At 36.2% G+C, this 26869-nt stretch overlaps 1 protein-coding gene across 2 annotated transcripts in view; it reads right to left on the bottom strand.

The window, feature by feature from the left end:
• Positions 1 to 21529, bottom strand: part of LOC149065476 (acyl-CoA-binding domain-containing protein 5-like) — a 65219-nt gene extending 43690 nt beyond the window's left edge. The window contains exon 1 of one of the 2 annotated variants that reach the window (XM_089253968.1): positions 21277 to 21529. In XM_089253968.1, coding sequence (XP_089110094.1) covers positions 21277 to 21349 — 73 coding nt within the window. In that variant the 5' untranslated portion in view covers positions 21350 to 21529. The remainder of the gene's footprint in view (positions 1 to 21276) is intronic. The other variant, XM_089253966.1, reaches the window with a different exon arrangement.
• Positions 21530 to 26869: the final 5340 nt, after the last annotated feature.

Raw genomic sequence — 26869 nt, 5'->3', positions numbered from 1 at the left:
ACTAATGACGCATTGTGTATCAGACTTGCAAACACACAGTTCTGATAACAATAGCAAAAGATGTAACGTGGTTGAAATAATAATGCGATTCGAAATCAAGATAACTTGCGATTTAAACGAGACCATTGTATAGTTGTCTCACACACATTCCAATATAACGTCTACATAATTTACATCCAATAAAAATAAATACACGGATTAAAAATATCGTTAAATACGCCAATACAAAAAATTTAACGCCATTCGAGTCGAACAAGAAATTTTATAGCAATCACTATTAACATTGACATAATTTACTCTATGAAGTCTATATCAATCGAAAAATCAGTAGAATAATGGGAAAGAAAGACCGACTAGCAACTTTTGGTTACGAACGCAAGACTTAAATTGTATAGTATGTATATCGTTGTTTCACCGACTTTGTTTTCTAATGTGAAATACAGAGGTAGATCTGCCAATAAACAATATCCAAAAGTGATCTACCAAAGCCTATAAGTAGCATTGTTTCAAAAATTGAGAAATCCCCTTATATAATCTGAAAGATGCAGAAAAAAAGTTAATTTTTTATAATTCCCATTTGCAGCATTAGTTTGCATTTTAATGCAGAAAACGATAACAACTAGAAAATATTAGGTAAATGCAGCAGCTTCAACTGATTCAGCAGAAGATAAGCAGATGCTATTTAGTCTTCATTTCAACTCCGGACAAAGACGAATAAAATGAAGTTTTTGAAAGTAAACTGATTTTCTTTTGTCTGTGCTACTTTTTTTATTGACTTGAATAAAAAAACAAAGGATTGATCAAGTAAACTCATTAAAAAGGTCTTTGAAAATACTTTTGTACATCAAGTTCAACGGGGGAGGAAGGGGAGGGGGGTATCGACTATTTTTTATTTTAATAGGAAAAAAGTGTAAGAGTCACCCAAGAGTTAAGAAGAAACGGAGATCAGATGTATAATCATTTGCAATTAAATATCAAAGCAGACGGGTATCCTCAAAACTGAAAGGTCGAAACTTTAAACAATAACTCCCATCATAAATAGCACATTGAAGGCAATGCCGTCTTAACACTTGGGCTCACCCGAGTACGACGGCCGGGGGCCTCAAGCGCAGAAAGGGCCTCATGAAAATCAGACAAGGTGAAACTTTCGACAGTGCGTATGTACATTTTTTTTTGATAGCAGGTATTTCCAGTGAGGTAGGGGCCTCCAGAAAAATCCGTGATCGATAGTCTGTGATTCTGTTAAGACAGTCCTGATTTATAGTTAAATATATGTACACATCTGATACGTTAACCGAAATAACTTTTGGGGTAAAAAAAAAGAATAAAATCAAGGGCGTTTTTGATATTTATATACATATAGTCATTGAACAACTAATTCATTTTCATCGGTTTGAAATAACCTCTTAATCTACAAATGCGTATTTCACATATCACAACTGATTCATACACGTAAGAAAAGTCACGAATATTATTTACTCGTTGTTAGTCAGACAAAGCAACGCTGTGCTTGAAAGACCACTTGAGTTGCAAGCGTCGCCCTCATTACCCAGTTCGTAGTAAAAAAAACAAATGTGACAGGTAATCAAGAAAAGAGGACATATAATCCATATATAATCAAAATACATACTACTGGAAGCTCGGAAACCCATATACAGAATATGCACAAGGAACTTTAGTACATTCTAAATGCCTACGGTTCGAAAAATAATTCAAGACCTGCAAACCTTTCCCGTACTTGAAGTGACGCGCATTATTGCTGATAAATCATTTATTTGACTAATCTATATCATGGAAAACCATTTATCAATTCATGATTTATTAATTCATTTTCATTCAGATCGGTTTAAGTTGCGAATGGTAAATATTTATGAATGTAATTTAGCAGAATCCATAACTAGTGGATAATATTGCAGCTACTATTCACTCGTTTAGACCAGTGGTTCTCAGACTTTTTCCACCCGCGGCTCCCTTGGCCTTATCATCGTTTATCCGCGGCTTAGTCAAGAAAAGAATCACTTGAAAACACTGAATAAGCACACATGAATACACCAACTCCTCGCGACGACTCTGACAGAGAGGTTGGAGACAAGAACCACGGAGCGCTATTTGAGAACCACTGGTTTAGCCCAATGCCTGCAATTTGAAGTAGATTTCGAACAGCCTTTGTCCGGTTTTCAATTCAGGCTTGTCAAACCGAGCCACCAATATAGCACTATTAACTTTAACTTGAATGCAAAGCAAGATGCATAAGAAAAACCTGGTACTGCACAAATTTTTGAAGTGCAGATTTCTTAGAGCAGTGTTTCTTAACCTTTTTCAGCTCATGGCCCCCCCTATGGATCACATTTTTTCTTGTGGCCCCCCCCCCTGTCCTATCCAGGGCCCCCTCTACCCTTATCCAAGAAGTGAGATACTTTCTATTTTTAATTATGAAATTTTAATCAGATCAATCTCTGGAATCCTGGCTAGGCACGGATTCAAATGGGGGATTATCATCTCTCCCAGGAGTCAAATTATACTGTAAAAAACGGTCTGTGTAAAATACGGGACGATCCAACGAACATGCGCTATAAATCGACCCTCCCAACACATCAACCGTTGCCCTGGCGGCCCTCCATACTTAGCTGGAAGTAACAGCTTACATATGAAAATTAGATATAGTGCAGTCCCCCTCCATTATAGACATGAAAACCCGGTCATGCCCACATAGACCCAAGGGTTAAGATGCTTCTGGTTCTATGGACGGATCTGATGAATTCTGAAAGTAGTAATATTTTTCAAACCAGTTTCATTTTTAAAGCTTTTCTCTTCACAGTTCTCTATGACACCCACCTGTCGTGGAACACATTCACCACCTGTCGTGGAACACCTTTCTTCTGATTTTCTCCCGTGGCCCCCCTAGAATATCCCAGGACCGTAAGGGAGCCATATGGCCCCAGGTTGAGAACCACTGTCTTAGAGGATAGATACTTCATTCCGGTGATGAATCAACTTGTGTGACAAACACAACAAAATCAACCGGAATCAGTCTATGTCGCAAGAATGATGAAAAACAAATCTTCGTCTTTAATCTTATCTTTTAATCTATAAATCGACAGTTTTTACCACGACACTGGCTGTATTTACATAAAATGCGAATTGTATGATAAATCCCATGAAGAGCTGATAGACAAACGAAGCGACAGCCCTGTTGACCACTAACAGGTAGCACGGAAAGCGCTTATAGCTTTTTCTACGTCTACCCATGATTTCATGCCTGTTGGTCGTTCGGCAGTGTAGAAGGAATGAGGAAATGTTTGGTCTTTATTTTTTTCGACCTAGAACCCCACACCCCCTTCTTCCTACTTGGACACAACCTTCTCTTGCCACGGCATGACCTGAGGCCACAATTTGGTAGTTGCACACCATGAGAAAAAAAAAAAAAGAGAGGAAAAAAAAACTTCTGCGCTGATCTGAAATGATAAACACGCTAAAAAACACCAATCTTTGAAGCTAGCACTTCTTTCCTTTCACTTATGAAATTGCGATTGCTTAGTTGAAAAAAGAACTGGTTTTATTTTTCCTTCTTTCAGCATCGAATTTTTTTTATATACGGGGGGACATGGAAAAAAAAAAAATACAATAATACTTCTATGTTTACTCACTATCATGAATTTCCGAAGTGTAAATAGAAAAATTCCTTTCCGTACGTGTAACACTTCTGAGGAAATCTCGCATTTGCATAATTTCAATTATTCTTTCGCTCCCCTCCCCCGGATAATTTCTCTTTAAACGAATCGAAGGATATAAAAATTGATGCAACTATGACGTGTTATATGCTCTCTAACACTAAACTCCCTCGCATATAATCACAAAATATAGGAATTGATTGATGTAACGTAATATTCAGTGGCGTCGGGGCAGAGCACTCACAGAATTAATTCAGAAATAAAAATCTCCTATATAGATTTCTGATTTTTTTCCCCGCAAATATCGAACACGAAAAAAAAAACATTAAAGGAAAAACTGCCTGTATCCTCTCTATGCGTCTTGAATCTCTCGCCGGAGTCTCCATCACCATCACAACTGATAGAGACTTAAGGCGCCGATACAGCAAACATTTTACTGTAGTGCTCCCACACCCCCCGCCTTCTCACATTTTTGCTTGTCCCTTTTCCCTGTTTTGCCTAAGAGATGGAGGGTATCCAGATGCATATGTTTTGGTGTGGCGTCAGAACCGGGGGGTGCTGCTGCTGCTTGAGCACCCACAGTGTTTTGCAGTAAATAAAAACCTAACAAAAAATTAAAAAATATTTTTTTCTTCACCCTATACGTCTTCTGTCGTGTTGCTCTACTTATCCAGCGCTTATTTGTACAGCTTTATTTACAGTTATAAAGTATACGGGGTTTAAGTATACGGTTCAGAAGGGGAAAAAAATCTGAAAACACTCCCTCGAGAAAATTCTGCGTACGCCTGTGCCGGCAGATATGGGATAATTTGCTTATAAGGTTTTGACAGTGGTGCAATTGTGCGTGCATTTATTTCCTTAGACCAGCGGTTCTCAACCAGTGCTCCGCGGAGTCCTTGGGGCTTCGTGTGCGCTTCCGGAAGGGCACCGCAGTCACTCGAAGAAAATATAAATCAGTAAATTTGATAAATAAATAAAAGAGACGAACCTACGGAGCTCAGCCATAGAAATTATATACTAAAATGGGCTCCGCGAGTAGATAAACCCGCTGCTTTAAACTGCTTATCAAGGGAAGTGTTTGGACCTTCTTTTATTTGAAGCAACTAAGTAAGCAATAGTTCCACTTATACAGTATCAAGTGGTTCTCGAGTGTTTGCCAACCACGGCTCCCTCACGCATGGTCCCTCCAGGATGTGGAGGCCATGAGATTGTGAGGGCGCAAAAGATGCCCGCCCCTAGAATGGTATCTTTTGCGGGGGGGGGGGCTCAGACCTGACTTTCACGGGCCCCTTTATAACGAATTTATAGAGCGAAAAACAAAAAAATTACGAGAATCGACCTGGGCCCCAGGACTGAAACCCTGTCAGCCCAACCCTTGAGGGGGCCATGCCCTCATGGTTCTAGCCATCATTTCTCCTCCACCTTCTAGAAGTGCTGAAAAAAATCAATTTACAGCACGGAATAGGCACGCATCAATGTTGCAAACTCAGTGACACCCACTTTTAGAACCACTGATATCTAAATTTTTTTATGTAAAAAAACTTCGTTACATTAATGTATAGCAAAAGACTATTGGGCAGGGTCAGATCGCTAACAGGGTTTCAACCCGGAGGCAAGGGACGATTCTCTTATTTTTTTGTTTTACACATTGCAAATTAACTATAGAAGGGCACATAAAAAGTTTAGTCTGAGGATCTGCTGCGGGAGGCCATAGGGAATATACAAGGAATATCTTCCGAAAAATCTTGCTATACTAACCTTAAAAAGCATTTTAAAATGAAAGAATTTAATTAAAAAATCATATGGGTATTTTTTCTATATACCAATATGATATTTTAATTAAAATTTCTTAAATATTTTGAATTTTTTTCAGTTATCTATTTCTGATCACATGGAGTGTTCACCCTCTTTGTTCCTGGAATTTTTTGTATTTCAAGATGACAGGAAAGATGTATTGGAGACTAGAGTTTTGCAGTGATACGTCTGGTCTACGATGGGATTTGCCTTGGTTTTTTCTGGTGCCGAGTTGGTGGTAGAACTTCTTTTCAGAATTTTTAAAAATCCTGGGCACTTCTTGTAGTTAGCTGAGTGTGGTCCAAAGCAGAGACCGCACGTCGGAGGGTCGGTTCCACGCACCTTGCTGCAATGTCCGGACTCGTGAGTGTCCGTGGATTTAATACACGTGTATGCGTTGGAGCAGGTCTTTGAGAAGTGCGAGAAGCTGAGGCACTGACGGCATTTAAAGGCGTGAAAATTTCGAATGAATTTTTCCACGGTTATGTCTAGATGATACAGGATTCGGAGTTTGAGAATCTCGATGTTTTCTAGGCTTTTGCGCAGAGATTTTCCAGACTTTTGTGGTGTGCTTTTTCCGAAAGATCTGTATATTTTTAGGTGAAAAACCCGGTTTCTCAAGGGCCAGCTTTATTTCGGATGTTGTGATACTGCCTTCTAGGCCCCCTGAGAAGGACGGAGAAGAAATTTGAGCTCTTTTCTCTAGGAGGTTTGATGATCTTTTCTTTGGTTAGCCATGCTTGAACGGCAGCAAAATCATCTTTGGATTGAAATTTGATTTCAATAATTCGGTTGTGAAGCTTCGCCTGAAATGAATGCGAGCAGAGCGTTGACAGATGGGCCTCGGTATCAGTCCATTTTCCTTTAATCGATATAGAGAGCAACAAATTCTCCCCCGAGACCTGATTGGATCAGATAGAATAGTTGGCCAATGGTGTTGCTTGGTACAGAGTCTGCTGGAGCTGTGCTTTTTTCTTTAGGAATCGATGTTTCCATCGTTTCAGGACAGACTGAATCTGCAGGCAATGATTCTGCTGTTTCCATTGGTTGGTTTGCGATTACCTCGGAAATATTAATTTCCCGAATTTCAGTTGTCTCATGATGACCATTGAACCTGAAAAGAGAGGTTTGAGAAGAGTCCATTTCCGCGAGGGAAATTTCAGCTTGTAATTCGTTAGCTTGAGACCTGGAAAGAGAAGAATTTTGGGCGGAGTTTTGTGGCTCCTTTTGCTCCGGAATGAGTGAGCACCACGTGTCCTTCAGTTTCCGTAATGTCCAGGCCTTGCCAAAAGCGCTTCTGGGGTTTGCAGGGTAGCTAGTCAGGATTTGAGCAAAGGCTTGACCATTTGGGTAGGCACACGTTGAGAAGTCCTGTGATGATGGTTCGGCCAGGATTGCATCCAGAAGAGCATGGGCTGCGTTTGATGCTTGGGTGAGCGCTTCCTGATGAGTGATGAAGTTGATGAAGTGACTGAATGCTATCGTTAACTGCATCTAGGCTGGCTGCGAGAAGGTCCCAATCCAAGTCATTGACTAGAAGCGATTTGTGGTGGGGCTAGCAGTAACCCTCTTTCGCTGCTTTTTGAGTCAGTGACCTGGGTCCTTTCTTCGTTCTTGCCATGTTGCGGGCCGGCTAGTCAGAGAGAGCAGTACATTCTCCGACAGTGTTCGGAGCACACAAATGCATGTCCGTCCCCTTCCGTGACTGGGGTTGAATTGAGTATTGATCAGTGAAGTTTGTGAGAAGATTCTTTTGGTTGCCGATTTTGCCAATGGTAAATTAATTCTTTATTGTGATTGGATGTTATCAGCATGGTTGTGTCTACAGCAACAGCATTGCACTAATTGCTTAGTCTTCTTTTTTTTACATGTTAGATAGTACTACCCATATTTACTGCTGGCCATAGTGATTGCCAATATAGCCTCCGTTCTTAGATGAACATGGTGCGTTCAGCTCCGTTCCTGGAGCTGAACATGGGTGCGTTACAAATTTTAGTGTAATCCAGTGACTCTCAAGCTTTTGTCCCTTTGCAGCTCCCCACAATAGTCTAACAAAGAATCGCTTCAAAGCACCGAACCGGCACACATCAATATCGACGGCTCACCGCGGTGTAACTAGTAGCCGCGAAGCACACTTTGAGAACCATCAGTGTGAAGATGAAGTACAAACATAATCACTCTATCGAAGATCTAGGCATTTCATATTTGGATTTTCCAACAGGGGAATTCACTAGATAGTGATAAGATTGATATAATTCGTTGTTAAACGAAACTGTTATCAGCGATATCTTTCTAGATTTTTCGTACAGAAACTGTTTCTCATTTGAGAACCATTAGTGTGAAGATGAAGTACAAACATAATCACTCTATCGAAGATCTAGGCATTTCATATTTGGATTTTCCAACAGGGGAATTCACTAGATAGTGATAATATCTTGTTAATAGTGATAATATCAGTGATAGTGATCTTGTTTCGAAACTTGACTGCAAAGTGTTGTTTTTCTTAATTACCGGACTTGAATCGATAGATTTACAGTTGAAACTGTCGTGCTCGAGTGTGTAAATTTGCAAAGTTTTTCTTCGATGAAAATACATCAGGGTGAGTTGGTGTATTCTAATTTTCATTATTAATCCTATTATTTGAAAAATAAGCGGTACGTAAGCTGAATCTAATGAAGATTGACGAGAAAAGGTTGTGTTTGTGAAATGTAAAGAATTCTATATTGCATGTGAAATTCTTTTTTCCCGACGATTTCCTTATTAGGCCTATGTATTTTAATTTTTGAATTTTTTTTTTATCACTATTCAAAGTAGGGCCATAACTAGGATATTTGCCGCCCACACAATTTTAAAATTTGATAATTTTGTAATGGAGTTCTTTGTTCCTACCTAAAACTGCCGGGCAGTTGCCCCCCCCCCCCAGTTACGGCCCTGTTTAAAGTACGAAATGAAATATTTTACAGCGGTATAGATTTTCATGATAATAAATTAATGATGTATTCGAGCCCAAGAGTTAGTTGCGGTCCTGAAGTTGGTGCATCTGACTGCGTGAAAAATGCTAGAACAGGCAAACATCTTTTTCGTTGCACCCTTAGGAAAATTTTTCAAACTTTTCTCTAATCATTTTTTCCCTTAACCCTGATTTGGTGCCTCTTCTGTGGCTCCGTGAGTCTGCATGAGTCACACCTCATTTCAGCCGCCACTGCCGTTCGTATACTGAAAAAAAAAATCATTTTAATTGTTGTTCCTCCCCATAGGATTGTAGAAAAATTTATAACCAGTGCTCTGGCATGATTAAATACTAATTCAATTGGTTATGATTAGCGCCAGAATAAATTTGGTTGGTACTTGCCAAATTACTTTTGTGAATTTGATGTCAAGATCTGGATTTGAATCGTTAATTAATTCTCCAACTAGAGAAACCGATGAAACGTCAACTTGCATAGATCATATTTTTTGTAGATCCAGAAATTTAAATTAAAAAAAAGCTGTACTTCTCGATTTGTGCATAACTGATCATAAAATGGCTTTATTTTACTTAGAAACAGATCATGACAACAATGACTCAAATTGTGAAACAAGGTGCTTTACCTATCTTGATAAAAATCAATTGATTGATCTTGTAAAAATGGTTACGTGGGATACTGTTTACAGTTGCAAAGTTATCTGCAAAGTCGGCAATGAATACTTTCTTGGATTTAATTAATAATTGTGTTGATGCTTCTACTAGAGTAAAGTATAATAAAAGAATAAGAAAACCCTGGATTACGAAAAAAATTTATGAAAAAATTAAAATTAAACATAGATTATTGAAAGAAATTAAAAAGAAACCGTTTGATATTGAGCTGCGATATAATTTCAAGACATTTAGAAATATGTTAAACAATGAGATAAAACAAAATAAGAATGACTATTATACTGCAGCATTTATACAAGCAAACGGTAATTCAAAATCTCAATGGAATTTAATTAACAAATTAATTGGTGAGGATAAATATAGCAGTATTGACACGGTTTTTACTGAAACAACTGGTGAAATAACGAATCCAATTGATATTGCTGAATGTTTTAATCACTTTTTTTTAATTTTTGTAACAATAGTCATCCTAATAATTGTAATTCAATAAATTGTTCAAATTTAAATTTTTTTGAGAAAGCCTTTTTTATATACCCTACGGATAGTCATGAAGTATTGAGTATAATAAATTCCTTACACTCCAAAAAATCGTCAGGATTTGACAAAATTAATTCTATAACATTGAAATGCATTGCACCATATGTAAGTGATGTCTTATCGTTTATTTTTAATTTAAGTTTTATCACTGGCGAATTTCCAGAGTGCCTGAAACTTGCAATCGTTTCCTCCAATACACAAGAAAGGGGACAAAAAGAATGTTAATAATTACAGACCGATTTCTTTACTATCTGTCTTCTCAAAGGTCATAGAAAAAATAATTAAATTTCTTGACGGCATTAATTTTTTTAGTGAGAACCAATTTGGATTCAGAAAGGCAAAAAGTACAGAGGACGCTCTTGTTAATTTTCTTTCAAATGTGTATATAGCAGATAACAATAATTGTAAAGTTGCGTCATTATTTTTAGATATCAGCAAAGCTTTTTTTTGATACCGTTAATCATAGTATTTTTCTAACGAAACTAGAATATGCACGAATTAGGGGTTTGCCACTTGAATTTTTCAAAACATATCTTACTAACAGAGTTCAAAGTGTGAAAGTAAATTCCGTTTTGAGTTCTAAAAGACAAATTACATCTGGTGTACCTCAAGGATCAGTACTCGGACCTATTTTATCCCTAATATATATAAATGACCTGTGTAACTTTAATTTGAAAGGAAAAATCACTGCTTTTGCTGATGATTTAGCTCTTTGTTACTCTGAAAGCTCTTCAATCAACTTGAGGAATAACATGCAAAATGATCTTAACTCAATAAATATCTGGTTTAGAAATAATAATTTAAAATTAAATACAGATGAAACTAAATATATGTTATTTGGTTCCGGTACTTTCGATGATTTTGGTGTCCTAAAATATCATAGTGTGACAGATGGCTGTATCTCGGATTGTATGTGCACAGTTGTAAATAGTAGAGTAAAGACCTTTAAGTATTAAGGGATTTTTTTAGATTCAAAACTATCCTGGAAAACACATATTAATTATTTGAGTGTAGAATTAAATCGGAACATTAGGAAATTTTATTTTATCAGGAATAAATGTTCCCAATCTATTTTAAAACTTCTTTATTTTGCGTTAGTAGAATCTAGATTGAGTTACGGCATTATATGTTGGGGTGAGACGTATTTCAGCAATCTTTCTTCACTTTTTGTCACACAGAAGTCCTTCATCCGTATCATTGAGTAAAAATAGACTCACGCATACATTTCCACTTTTCAATCAATTAAAGCTACTCCCTCTGCAACATCTGTACGTTTATAAAAGTTTAAAAATGTTTTATAAAAGAAGTGGCCATCTCAATCTGAAATTACATAAGTCTGGAATGCAATTTAGACGTCATACTATACAGGTACCAAGGCCAAATAAAACTCGTTTCCAAAAATTTTTCCTTTATTTAGCTCCCAAAATATTTAATTTACTTCCTCAGTTAATAAAAGAACAATTTTCATGTACATCTTTTTTTATCAATTTAAAATCTTGGTTGTTAACTCAAGAAGATTTAAATTATCTGTTTGATATTGTAATGTAATCTTCTTTTATCTTGCATACGCTGCTAAATGCCAAAATTTTTTGTTTATCAATTCCATTCCTGTTGCCACTTATTTCTTGGTGTTATATGTACGTGTTTTTTTTTTTCTTTTTTTCTCTCGTTATTATTTATGCCGACAGATATGTATCGGATATTGTTTTGTGGGCTTACAAGCTTGCTTAGCCCCTAAATGTTTTGTAACTGTGTTTAAAAATCTTAAATAAAGGAAATTTGAATTTGAATATTTGAAATTTAATTTACTCTCGATGGCTCGACAGTCTGCTTAAAGACCCTATTTTTAGTGTGCTGACCTCTTCACAGTCAACACTTTCAGGTTTTAATTATTGTATGCTATTCCAAAAGTATCCATCTACCTTAACCAGTCAGGTGGTTACGACAGTACACGCCGTTGCGCCAATTTTTTATCAAATTATTTCAATTTTTTAAAACTAATTAGTAATTATTTTAATTGTCAATTTTTTTGGTTAGTGATTTTAATCAGGAAAATTAATTTTATTAGCTTCAAATTTTTAAAAAGGGGAAAAAGGAGAAATTAATTGGTCACCTGCCTGGTTAATTACCTTATCCTATCATAATTACATGCAAGTAACCATTGAAAACATTTTGTATAAATTAAAAGATTTGCGTAATAAAATATTTTCATAGATTAGGCTCGTAGAAAAAATAATTATAAAGAAAAAACCATGACTCTCTTGTTTAAGATTCCAATAATGAATTATTAGAAATTATTACGAAAGTATCTTATATCACGGGAAATAAAAAAATAAATTTATCAAGTACTGGAGCCGAAGAGTAAATAGATGATGAGAGATATATATTGTAACAGCATATAAACAGGGATGGCTATTGGGCTGTGCCACCGGCACAAGGCACTGCTATAGGGAAAAGTATTAAATCAGGAGTAAAGAAAATTATAGTTGCAGAAAAGTTTAGAGAGAGAGAATGTGTTTCGCGTGTCTGTAAAAACACTCGAACTATAGTGCATTAATGAATCTCGTAGAAAACTAATTTTTTATGCACTTCATCTAGCTTGGAACACAGTTGCAAATTTTCGGGATTGCTTCACTGATGCGGCTTATACGCCATTGACGCATAACCAATATCTCGCAAGGGTGAGAATTTTGCCTCGAGGCTCGAGCCACCCATGGTATACAGAATTTATACCAAAAAATGTTTAAATACTTATTTTACAAATACGTTTTCAATTTTTGATATCCTTCAGGGGAAGGGGGTGTACACCTGTGTGAGCACCCACTGGTCGGAAGTATTTCCGACGTCCCCGGTAATATTTCCGCACAGTCATGTGTCCGGTATTGCACAAGACCGAAATACGATGCATCCCGCATATACGAACTTTTTAAGCAAGAATTTTAAGAAGCGCAATCGCAACAAAACTGCTTTGTTTGATAAATCATCAGTTCTTTCAAATTAGTTAAAACAAGAGGAGGCATCGAAATTCTTTAGAAGTTACAACGAGAACTGATCCAAAATCTAGGTTCGCAATGGCATTGCACAAAACAATTCCGGTGATTTCATTACCTATATATATAAAATTGATTTTCTGTCTGTATGTTCTCTATACAAATCTACAATTTGACTGATCATCGCCAAATTTTGCATATATACCAAACGGGGCCTAACTTAAACGATAGGCTACTTTAAAAGTTTGTCAGAGATGGGCAAATACTTCAAATGGGCAAAAAACTGTCGAGCAACAATGGTTCCTGGGCCTCAACAATCACTTTCGGAATGTTTACTTTGGTTACCATGGTTCCCTAGCAATGCGTTTCAGACATGCATATGACTTTATAATGGTTTGTCACTTTTTCAATTTTCCCAGTAATTAAAGAAAACCCGGGTATAGCGCCGGGCATTATAGCTAGTAGGCCTATATAAAGTGCGAATTCGAGACGGAAATTATTACGCGAGTAAAGAAAAAGATTAGGCAACCGATATTGCACAGCGGCGAGACATGGAATTGATGAAGGGTTGAGGGATATGCATTCGGTACTTAGCAGATGATCAGTCCAACTATTGGACTGTTCGGGAGGTGAGAACTATAGACAACACAATCCTGAGCGCGGTAGCTCAGGTCGATAAGATACTCGCCTAAAGTACCAAAGGATGTGTAGAGGTGTCGCGAGTTCGATACCCAGCTTGTCCTAGTCAGAAACTTTAATGACACAAAAGTACAAAACGGCGACGTCACCACAGAAAAAGATTGCTACCGCAGGGAGTCCCACACCAAGGGGTTAGCGCACCAATCTCTCAGCGAGTATAAAATGGCTGCGTTCGGAATCGGCAATAAATTGTAGGTTCCAGTCTAATTAGCCCTCGTGTGCAGAAGAAAATGACCGTGATGCGACAAAAATGATCAAATGACGAACAATATTTTTTCCCATTATGCCCCAGAAATATTCGATATGGTTCATGTCTGAAAAACAAGTTGGTCATTCAATCTGAATGATTCAGGGAAAACATTTCACGAGTAGAACACGATGTAGTGTGCCATCATGGTTCACAAAAATGAAATCTCAGATTACTAAAGCGCAAGGGACGTTAAATAGGCTCGGGATTTTATTCCTTCACTGAATGGTCAGAGTTCTATTCCTGACGATATGCAGGTCAGTGAGACTATTAATAGAACTACTGGCTCTTACTGCACCTTCTCTAAATCTAAAGTTTCTTTATTAGGATATACAATACCTTCTTCAATTAACATGACGAAAGGCTTATTATAACGATGTGATAAAGCGTGACTGGTATGAGAAAAGAATTATTGTTCCCCATTCATTCCTTTTTAAGTCAATATGCTCATGTCAGGGCAGCAGTCAGAAATGTCTTTCTGCGGGGGAAGGGGGGCGGGGAGAGACCAAACTGATAGTCAAGTCAATCATATTTTGCAATTTTTAATTCCGTATGCATCTGTCATGTGCATGGTCGAACTTGGTTAGTTTGAAGTCCAAAGTCACTCGAAAAAAATTCGAATTATCCAATTAATCTATCATGGATCTGTAAAATGACTACAAATTGCACAACTTAATCATCAACATTCACATCCGATATCAACTACCAATTATTAAAATTTCATCATCAGTTACGAAACTGTTTCCCAAATTTTAATAATTTATAATTATACAGGATGCATAGGTAATAGGGCGTATGACAATTTAATGGCAAACCGTTGATCCTAGAGGCATAATTCCAATTAGAAAAAGTATCCAAATAACGCTTAGTACTCAGGTATGTCATTCATGTTGCAAGGGGTTGTATAGTTATTAAAATAAAAAGAAATTAGCTTTTTGTACAGTCCCCGTGTGCCCAAAACCCAATTAGAAAGTTGTTGCCGTGTATCTCTCCTGATGCCAACAAAAAAAAATTCCACGTTTCCAAGTGCAATATTCACTGAGATATTTGAATTCGAAAAACGAAGGAAAGTTGAGGAAAAAACAACATTAAATGCAGGAAAACGGTTTACCCGTATTCAACCAAGTTCTACTGTAGTCTGCAAAAGGCATGAAATGGGAGACAAGCTATAGTTTGTGAGGGTATATGTCAAACGTTTTGATTTTTGAAGTATTTTTATCAGTAGTCCTATAAAAGTGGCGTTGAAAAAAAAAGAACGTTCAACACCAGTTTCTCCCAATCTTCAGAAATGTTCAGATTAAATTCCATAAACGTCATATCTCTTTAACGTAACATTCATTCTTATTAACGATGTTAAGTTCTAAGGCCATGTTCCGATTTTCGCTAGAATACTTCCAGCTCACAAAAACCTACTCCACAGTTGAAAAGCCGTGCTTCGAGACGATCCTAACACAAAATACCCAATCAGGTTACTGAAAAAAGATGCCCATAAAAAATATGGACGTCGAATATGTACTGTATCTTAACAATATCAAAAATACAGTAACCCAATAACAGCAATAAAAAAAAATTATGAAAAAATATAAATATACTGTCCATAAAAAATTATGGTTGTGTTAGCTAAGTATGGATAGCTTCTCGATTTATTCCAATATGCTAGTTGTATTTCTTTTTAAACGTATATCAATTGTTTTAGAATTCACGAACCCCGGAGGTAAGCTATTCCATTTACTCACAGTGTCCTATTGGAAAAAACTCCCTGCCATACCACAACCTAGAATTATCCCTTGCCAATCGATACTGATGTCCCCTTGTCGAAGCAGTTGAGTGACGATGTATTAATAACTCATGATCCATTCTATCCATCTCGTTGAAAATTTTAAACACTTCAATCATATCCCCCCCCCCCAACATCTGCGCTCTTCCAATGTAAACATTTTGAAAAAAATCAAGTGTCTTTTCATACCTTAACCCTTTAAGCGGTTTTTAAATTTTTCCTGATCCGCATTATAACTACCACATTGGAAATAAAAGCGTATTAAGAACCCGAGATATTTCGGGGTGACTGAAATAAAGCAGATCAAGTTTGACGAGATATCTCGAGATTACCGCTGTAAGGGTTAAGACTCGTGCCATCAAGAGCACGCGTGGCTCTTCTCAGCAACCCCTCGACCAAGTCAATGTCCCTCTGTAAGTATGGTCTCCAAAATCTGATGGCATACCCCAGTCCAGGACATACTAAGCCCCGGAAAAGTGGAAGGATCGAGTCACGAGCACTGCCTGTACCTATCATCAAAAAGACGGAGCTTCCTCACGGTAAATTTGACATACGAATGTATCAAATCAGGATTTCAATCCTTGAATGCAATTTGTACAAGGTGTTCATTTGGAAAGTTAATCGAATGTTCGTGAGCACGAAATCGGACACAAGCAAGGAGCACCGTGGTGCTCGCGAGCAACGGTTAAAGATGTCTGCTCTAGGAGAATGCGAAAAGACCTTTCCGAGAATGAAATAAAGCATTCTATTCGATTTTTTGACCACCGCTGAACAATGTTCAAAAAAACCTAAGCCGCTCATCAATAAGAATTCTCGGATCGATGATCCTAATTGCAACACATCTGATTATATTCCAAGCAATTCTGAAACAGCTCTTTTAAGCTACGGATTAGGCGGAATCGGGTTATTCAGAACCCAGTGACGTCTTAATGGGTGTTCCTTAAGTTAAATTAGTTGTATCCAAATTTTGGAAAATTAAAAAAAAAAATCAATCGATGTTAACTACATTCATACATATATTAATTCTGAATTTATTACATTTTTTACCTACTACTTCAATATTTCATTTCATTTTATTATTGGCAATTCGATGCAATCTTACCGTTGAAAGACATTTTTTACATCAAGGTGAAAAGAAGGCCCAAAAGATTTTTGAGCACGGGCACCCGATCTCGCCAAGATGACTCTGCAGATACTACGTTTACGAATAATGAATCATTCAAAGAATGTCTTTTTTTGGTTCCTAGACAAGCTCGTCAAGTCTCGTAACATTTCATTCGCCGGAAAACAATCTTTTTGTGATATCCCACGGGAAGCTCTTTTCTACCTTTTATAGTTGAACACCTTTTTTCTTAAATTCGCAGAAATATATTTACAAATTGTTGTTTTATTTCAAAACCATCATATTCCGTTATCGAATCAATTCGAAGGAGGAAACAAAAATGACCTGATAACAATTGAGTTCGAATTTATTAGTAGATCAGTTACTACAATGCTAAAACCAACGGATATCATGCGAACAAAAACGGGATATTGTGTGTGTTCCCACTAATAAATTTTACGCATTATTTCTTCCACGTAAAAATTTAAATTTAAAATTGTAGGAAAGTTTTGTTTGGTTTTTTTTTTATTTCACGAAAATCAAGTTTTTTCCCTTTCCTCAAACTGATGATTCACTTGTTTTGAGCAATGAAGTGTTTTCTTTTCAAGGGTAATTGTGATCTGACTTGAAGTCCTGCTTCTAGATTGACAAAAGTATGCCAAATTTCAATTATGCAACGTATCAAACGATATCGAAGAGAAAACTACTTTTCGCAATGGTGGGTGAGATAAATATCTCTGTAACGGGCCTTCGGCCTGTATGGGGGAAAAACGACGTCCTTCCTAAAAGGATCATGGGCAGCATTTTTTTTCAACTAAAATAATCGATATTATCAACTATAATAATCAGACCGAAACCAGTTTTTGAAAGTTGCAAAACGAACACGATTTTGTATTCACAGTCATAAAAAGACATCAGTCTTTATTTAGTGATTCAAATGCTGTTACTAACGACACGTGACTATCAAACCCTAATCATTAACTATCTTACGAAAGCAAGAACTTAACATGCGTTCGAGAGTACTTTTGAAGGACAGGCAATACTATTTGCTTGAAAAATAAAATACAACTTCCTCCTGTTACACAAACTCGATGGGTTTTCCTTGAACTCTCTCCAGCCGAGACACTCAAATAATATGACTGACGTTTTCAAAATACGCTTCGATTTGAATCTTTCAATACGGGAGGAGCAGCAAGTCTTGATTTAGCAATATGCACACGCAAAAAAAAAAAAAAACATCTATAAGGAAAAAAATTTGCTCGGCGGGCGGTAAGGAAATTGTCTTTTCCAAATGTTTCACCACCAGAAGTAAAATACAATGTTGTTTTCATTGAGCTAGAAGAATGTTTTTTTTGGGGGGATATCTTGCAGCAGTGGTTCCCAAACTTTTTGGCGCGCAGGCGTCCTCCTTTCTCAGTTTTCGAATCTGGTAATTATACGTACACGACATTCCAACGTGTACCAATTCGTTAGAAGACCGAGTCCCCCACAAAATACTAGGGGAGTCTGGTGCTCCCGAAGCGGACAGGAAGGGTGTGGAGTTAACTGTCTTTCTGTTCAAAATTATGTGGAAGGTGGGCAACAATGAATTTGCATTTCCAGTTACGGCTCTGCTCTTTTCACGTGTGGATATTGTGATCTCCTTTATTTTTAATTAGCAGTTTGTTTCAAGAAAAAAAGTTTTCTCAATAACTTGCAAGTAACTTTCAGGAATGACTCAAACTGGTCACTCAAGGTACCGCTGTAAATACTTGAATTTTTTTCAAAACTGAAATATGTTCATGTTACGCAACCGTATAAGTGTTAATTTATATTTCCATTCTATACAGTTCTTAAATGACATATATAATGGCACGCATATAATTTTTCCACAAATATCATAGTGCTAGAAACATACTAGCAAGTGATGAAAAAAAATTTGCTTGTGGAAATAAAAATGACTCTGTCATGCTAGAAACATGTAACTAAGTACAGTAGAGTGGGTTACTTTATGACAAACACATTTTTAAAATTCAAATTCGAAAATTTGGCATGAGAGGAGGTTTTTAAAATCAACTTCTTTAACTTCATGTGGAGAATGATAAGTGTTAACAAATAAGCACAGTGTTTGGCGCCATTTTTTAACACCAGTGTCTCAATCAGAGCTCTGTTATTAGTTGATAACAGCTGATTGAGACACTTCGTGAATCTGCAGAAACTTCAACTTGCTGGAGATCACCAAATGTTTCTTGCACCATGTGTGAGTATTATTTTTACTCGCCAAAATTGCTGACAATGCCATACATTTATAGCTTATTTTTGAAAATCCATTCAACATTTGATATACGAAAAGTACTTAAGTAAAAAACTAACTGTGGGGTAACCTTGTGATAAGTGTTTTCCACTTATTGACAGTTACAATTGACAGTTTTCAACTTTTTTCATTGCAGTGACAAGTAATGCTTTTGAAAATGACTTCATAGAGGTGAATTATGAGAGTGACTTCTATCCAGGGCAGCTGACTAAAATCAACACAGATGCTGATGAGTTCACTATCAACTGCATGGCAAAGGAGAGAACACAGTGGGTTTGGCCGGCTCGGAAAGATGGAAATTGTTTATCTAGCCAGAGAACTTATGACCATTGAAATGCCAAAACAAGTGGAGCATTGAGAAATCTACCAGATTTCTGAATTAGAAGGAACGTCATGAACATTGTATTCACCATAGATACATCCTCTATTTATATATAATTTTTTCCTCCTTCCATTTTAATTGCATTTTGTGGTCTTTATCAAAGTTAATTGGAGTACCTATTTTTCCCTTTCTAACTTTAAAAAATAAAATTCTATTCAGATAATGTGTGCTTTATTTTGCACTTTTTTTCAAATTCCTAGATGAAAAATGAGGGGGGAAAAGTAGGTAGTTAGGTGGAAAAATTGAGGTAGATTGCTTGCGGCATCTTTTTAGTAGTAGAACTGCAAGGTAAAATTCTGAGAAAAAAAATTCTGAATGTGTTTTCTATGTAGAATAAGGCTGTAACAAAGTTACCCCACCTTATGGGGGTAAAATTGTGACAAAAAACGAAATTCATTGTTACTTATGTATCAACTTTAAAAATTTGGTTCTGTTCTAGAATGTACCTGAGATACAGAAATATCAGAAAAAATTGTTTCTCATTTAAAAACCTATTTCAACGTACCACAAAAATTGCATAAATCAAAAACTTATCACAAAGTAACCTCATTCTGCGGTAATGAAAATAAATTTGCAATGTGAAAATAGAGTAATTTTTGTCATGCTGAGAAATTATCATGATGAATACTCTTATCTATATCTAGAGAAAAACTGCATGTAGCAAGAAGATGCAACTATTTATCATGTGGCAATAATCTGATAGAGTAATCTAACTAATAAGAGATTCCAGACCCGTAACCAGAAATTTTGTTCGGAGGGACACCACTTTCATTCGGGGGCGGGGGACCAAAGTGATAGAGCAATAGATTTGGCTATCTTTTCCCCTTCTTTTGACGGGGAGACGAAACCCCCCTCTCACTATGGTCTTGGGAGATTCCCTCTAGAACCCACTGAAATTTTGGTATTTCAAGTATTTTTCATGCTATGACTATTGATATTTGGTTCAGTTAAATTTTAACTCTTTTAACATGTGTCAATATTGCGGAGATCTTTTATTTTAAATTAAAAGGTTTGTTTCGAGAAAAAAAGTTTCCACAATAACTTGCAAGTAATTTTACTTGGCAGATTTCACTTAAAAAAGAAAAAAGACAAGCAAAAACAGTACCAGCATACTCTTACAGTGTTTTTATTATTGAATATAAGATATAGATGAGAATTCTCATTACTATGTGTTTCAAAAAAGTGAAGAATGTGAAAAGGGCGGGTAGATGAGAGAGTAATTGAGAAGAGTTGGGGCTGGGATTGATGGCTAATGACACAGAAACACTGATAGCTTTCAATTGCCTTTCCAATGATTTTACATAATCAATTAGAGAAAAATGCCATCGTCCATTATTATAAAGAAAATGGTCAAACTTCCTTCTCTTTCAGCAACCCCTGTAAGTTGAAATGGTCTACGTCCATTCAAAAGAGTCTATTTCATTACACCAGTTACCCATTATAGGGCTGGGGCTGCCTAGTACCTTTCAAACTGAAATTACTGTAATATGTACGCACTATGTAGTAATTCCTGGAAAAAAATAAATTGGGTTCTTGGAGGGGAAAAAGAGGAAATTCGAAAATTTTCAGTGCCTCTGATTATCTGGAATTCGAACTTTTGAGATGCAACTGTATAAGATATAGTGAAAACTGACCGTTTATATAGAGATACTGATTTTTGGAAAAATTTCGTCATGAAAAACGTTCATGTTACACAACCTTATAAGCCTCAATTTGTTTTTCCATTCCACACAGCACTTAAATGACTTATAATATCTATAAAGCATGTACATAATTTTTCCATGAATATCACCATAGTGCTACAAACATGCAACTAAGTAACGAAAATAAATTTGCTATGTGGAAAGAGTAATTTCTACGTCCTGCTGAGAAATTACCATGATAAACAATCTATCTAGGGAAAAAACTGCATGGTAGCAAGTAGCAGTGCTTCCATGATGCAGCTATTTATCATGTGGAAATAATCTGATAACAGAAAGTAATCTAGCTTATAAAAAATTCTATCTAGAAGCCATTGACTTATCGATATCTCCAGTATTTTTCAATGCTATGACATAAAATTCGACTGAACCAAATACATTCAAATCCAAAAATAAATGTATAAAGGTTTGAGGTGTTTTAAATGTAAAAAAAATCGAAAGTTTTACCTGTCTTGGGTAGACTTTTAATCAATTCAACAGCGTGATGGAATTTCTCTTCAACTGTTGCGGAATCCATCATTTCATGCGATTAGTTTTTTAACATTACCGAAATATAAACAAATGTATAAAATACACAAATAACTGTAAACTCTCAACAGCAGCAGACGACGACAACAGAGAGAAAACGAACAGACGACGATATCCAAGTGCAACCTTGTTGTGGGTCTATTTAAAAAAAGAAATAATATAGGGAAATTCTATCTTCCGATAAACTCCCTACTTTTTATACCTCCGACAAATTTTTCCCTCTATCTTTCTCTCTCTCTTTGAATTCACTCAATGATGAAGTCAAGTCAAGTATAATCTCCCAATGATTCAATGATTGTTTCTCCTGACGTCACAGACTGGAAAGAAATGATATTTTTCAAGCTGAGTCAAAATTATTGTAACCATATTTTGTCATCGCAAAAACGGGACATTACGATGTCCACACAGAATAATATGACCATATGTCCCGTATTTTTCTGTAAATATTTTTCGTCCCAACATTTTTATAAAAATGGTTAGTTTTTTTTCTCATTTTTACAGCAAAGCAAACAAACTTGTATTATTAATTAGGAATGGAGCTTTCTGGTTAATATGCAGACAGGACTGTCTTAACTCACGTGACATACAAAAATAACCCGGTTTTTTTCTGTTTTTCAGTCGGAGCTTACTTGAATTTGTTATTTTCATCAAAAACGTTGGTACAAGTAATTATCATAAGTCGATAACTATAAGTTGACGAATTGATATTAGTTTCAGTGATATTATATTTGTATTTTGTCAGAATATTACACTTACAGTCAACCCTCGGTTTACGAACGGCTCGGTTTGCGATATTTCAGCAGTCCGTGGCCACTTGACAATTTTTTTTATTTGAAAGAACAGTTGATTGGAGAGAGAAATTTATTTCATCATAGTAATGTTCACGCCCCCAAATACAATTTCTGTTATACACTCTGTGATACATACGTGGATGAGCAGGTCATTTCATACTTCAAGAAGCTCTATATGCAACACAACGGACATTTTCAAAAATATTTTACAATACTTTTTGGCATAAAACTAATACACTCTCAATGAATTTTCGAAACATTATTTTAATATTCTGCATTGCATATTGCCAATTACGTATTGCATTTGCGATCATTTAGAAAGCTTGGCAGCAAATATTTTACACAACTATGAATTTATCTTTGAGGATATTGTGGCGCTGCCACCAGATGGCGACTTAACAGAGCCATCTGGTGGCTGGACTAAGTAGCCATCTGGTGGCAGCGTCAGCAGTTGTGAGCTTGGCCTGAGTCTGGTCCGGCCGTCCATGTACGGTCCCTTTCAGTGTACACGAGCTCCAAGGAAAGATTGAGAGATTCGGTGCCACTGTAGTCTAGGGCGTACACCCGGAAAGTGAAAGGACGTGGGTTCGATTCCCCGCAGGGAAAGTTGAGTTTTCTCTCTTTCGAAAATATATCTACGCAACAGCCAGTTGTTAAAAAACCTTCGTATGGTAGCGGAGAGTGACGTCATCCTTGTATAACATTGATTTTTAAATAAAATGTGAACATGGCTGATGAATTTCACCGAAAACATTTGTTTTATTATATATTTTGCAGAGTGAACATATTGAGAGTACAAATAAAATATGGAAATGTTCTGGTAGCAGTCTCTTTCCCTTCACATGAGGGAAAAAGTTTGGGTGGGAATGGAAAAAATGAATTTGAATTGATCAACCCCTTAACAGTTTCAAGTTTTCACGAATTCGATATAAAAAATGTCAAATTTGTTTATTGCATTTTTTTTTTGGTTCATTTGATATTTGTAAGTAGGAAAATGTTAAAAAGTAATATTTCTAGTATTTTTAAGCATTTAGGACAAATTTTTTAATGCAAATAAAATAACAATGTTTCCCCTCTGGAAGATGTCTTTTCTTCCTACATGAGCGCCGAACAGGAAAGTTACATTATACAGTTGTGTGCTTATTAAAAAAAACTACCTTCAAAGCAAATTATCATTTAGAGGGCAACCAGCGCCACTTATACGACTAATTTGGTTTTTGAAGTAGAAGAGATACGGGCAAATCAGATTACCCATACGCTACAAGGGTAAATCAGTAAAGTCCCGAAAACAGAACCCGTACGGCGCACGGGCAAAACAGGTAAAGTGTTAATGAGAAACAAAATATTCGAAATTTTCGAATCACTACAAACGAACACATTTTAAAAATATTTTCAAACTCGGGGGTCATAGGCGGTGATAGACGTGAAAGTCTGGGGGGGGGGGGTACGGTCATTTTTGCTGGGGGAGGGGCACGATGATGATAATGTCAAAAAATATATACACGTTTACAGGGTTGGCAGAAAGTCCGTGGAAACTTTAAAAATTCATAAAAAACGGAAAAATTACACAAATAAAAAATGGTTTGCAGGGTTAGCATCGCTAGGTCACGGGACCGTTTTTAAGACAGAAAAAAGAAACACCTAAAGAAACAGCCGATAGGTGGCACTGACGTACACAAGTCAAAGAAAAGATACTCAAATAACGAACAGAATACCTCCAAATCTTTCATTACAGCAGTATGTGTTCCACATGAACACCATCATAGGGGATAACATATTGCAGGCGAGTCACAAATCCAGCAACGGCAGAATGTAGCAGGTCCGGAAAAATACGATGACACCTCTCGGCGGATCTCATCTTTCAGTTCCGACAGATTGGATCAAAGCCGCTTGTAAGTTAACTCTTAATGCAGCTTTGGATTGGATGGACCGGATCGATACACTTTTCTTTGACTTGTGTACGTCAACGCCACCTATCGGCTGTCTTTTGAGTTATTTTTTTCCTGTCTTAAAAAAATTCCCGTGACCTAGCGATGCTAACCCTGCAAACCATTTTTTATTTCGGTTATTTTTCCGGTTTTTATGAATTTTTTAAAGTTTCCACGGACTTTTTGCCCACCCTGTATAAAGTCGACATATATGATCAGTCGACTCCACCTTTGATGCTGGGAAGGAGCAATGCCCCCCACGTCCTCCCATATCTCCGCCCATGTCGGGGGTTGAAAACAGTGATTCCTGGTATTTTAGAAAATTTTGGTTAATTTTGTGCCACAGTTGGAAATTTCGCGTATTTTTCCGTATTTGCGAACCAGATTTCCCGTATTTTTTCTCGAGGAAATATGGTCAGCCTAGTCTTAACAGCATCCTGGGCTCCCGGGCAAAGTGATTTTTCTTACGTCCCCTAGCTCCTGGTGATACTTTCGAAAATTTTAACGAGATCTCATTTTTACGCGGAACCTCTGGTGGCCTCAACGCAAGGAGGTGTGTTAAGACGGCACTGTATGCCGAGACAAACTGAAAGTCTTTTGATATGTTGTTAAGCTGAGAAAAAAACATTTTTCTTTGAATTATTACTCTTTACTGAAATCAAGGATTGTAATTATTTTTCCAACTTATAAATTGTGATTTAATATTTATGACTATAAATATGAACCCAAGTAGCCGTATAATGTCAATAAAAGTGTTTTTGGTAGGTCATAATTCGTCTCAAAATTGACGTGATGGAAAATAGTCCTTTCACTTTGAAAAAACGTCAATTGGACGTTTATCATGTATGTATATAATCTTTAATTTTTATAATTGAATTTTTAATAGGACGCATTAGTGTAACGTCACGATAGGCAGCGATGATTCCAAACAAGCATGAGCTGCTCGAGATTATAAAGGAAAACGCCATAGGACGTATGTGAGTCTGTTTAAATTATTTTCTAAAAAAAATATGATCAAATAAGACTTGTGAGCTCTTGAAACGAAAACTTCAAACTCTTATGAACATGCAGTGTTAAAAATATAACAATATTTCGTCTCTAATTAGCGATGAAATTGAGTCTCCAATTAAAGCTAATTAGACTCGTGAGTCTCTAATTAGCTTTTTGTTTCTCGCATGCTATCTGTTTACTTGCATTTATCCTAGTGGCCATGCTTTTGATTCCTGCATTGAATCACTCGATTCCATGATATAATCGAATTGAAGAAAAATTTTTAGAATTGATAAAAATTTGCAATTAAGGAAAAAACAGTCATAGAATTACTGAAAGCAACAATTGTAGAACTACTGATAGAAAAATCAGAATTATTGAGAATAATTTTGGAATTGTCAAAATTATTTTCAATATTGTTAAAAGTAATAATTTATGAAATAAATAAAAAATTGAGTTTTTGAAAGAGAATTTCTCTCATAATTGATGAAAATTTAAAATCAATGGAAAAAAAATAATTTCAGAATTATAGGGACAAATTTCAGGTTTAATAAAAGAAATAATTGATCAAAGAGAGTTAATTAATTAATGAAAGGAAGTTATTTGAAAATAAATAAAAACTCATATTTAATGAAATAAATATATTCAGAGCAATTAGGCCAAACGCACGTGAACGGATAGCATGCGAGAAATAAAGAGCTTTCATAGCTAATTAGAGACTACTATTATATTTTTGACATTGCATATTCACAAGAGTTTGGAGAGTTTCCATTTCAAAAGCTCGGAATTCTAATTTAATCATATTTTTTTCAGAAAAATAATTTAAACAGAGACTCACCTACGTCTTATAGCGTTTTCCTTTATAATCTCGCGCAGCTCATGTTTGTTTGGAACTGCCGGTCGTGACGTCACCACTAATGTGCTCGGGGCTAAGACGCCTTCATATACGTATATAAAGGGGTGCTCTCTACCTCCGGGGCTAACGAGAACGAGAAGCCTCTTTCTCGTTACCCCCGTAATGCGCCCTATATGGGGGGGGGGGTTGCTGTATTTTAGAAATATTGATATCCATATTTGTGATGAACAACTTTCTTTCAGCCACCTCGTTGGGCATTTTGCGTGTTTTGGCCTTGTATTTGTATTAAAAAAATGAACATATGCAAATACTTTGACTTTTGGAAGAAAGATGGTGCCATTCGGGAGTAGAGAAAAAAATAAGATCGCTTCCACGTAGAAGACTTGAACTTAGATTGTGAGTACTTTACCGCTCCAACCTGACACCTTCACCAAACACGGTATCACAGCGATGCTCATCCACTGCTATAATGATATGAGTTCATAATTAACGGCGTATTTCTTTATTTCATTATTGTCGAACAATGTTGATTGCAGTTATTTTCGTTGTCTTTTATTTTTTATCGTTTAAAAATTATAAATAACGATAATAATTATTTGCAATATTTGTAATTTGCAAAAAAAGAAAAAAAGGGGGATTTTAAAATCCATTTTTCTAGTCTAATGCATTTCAAAGAATCCATTACACCTTTTTTTCCAATCACTGAGTGATTTCTCAGATCCTCTAATTTTCGGTATAAAACGTGCACTATAATATGGATTCAGTTATAATTGATAAATTGTGTTGATATATATCAACACATTTTATTTTATTAAAACCACATTTTTCATATGAAATTTTTCATTAAAAAGTTCTACATTTTCATTCAGCAAAAATTGCACAATCGATTTATAGTTATTTTTTCCTCTGATTATTATGCTTTGCTAAGTTTTCTCTAAATATGAATT

This window comes from Pholcus phalangioides, unplaced genomic scaffold, assembly GCF_987345545.1.
Source record: "Pholcus phalangioides strain wild (caught in Gottingen) unplaced genomic scaffold, Ppha-v1.0 ptg000039l_1, whole genome shotgun sequence".
Taxonomy (NCBI): domain Eukaryota; kingdom Metazoa; phylum Arthropoda; class Arachnida; order Araneae; family Pholcidae; genus Pholcus; species Pholcus phalangioides.
This window is presented reverse-complemented; position numbering and strand designations above follow the sequence as displayed.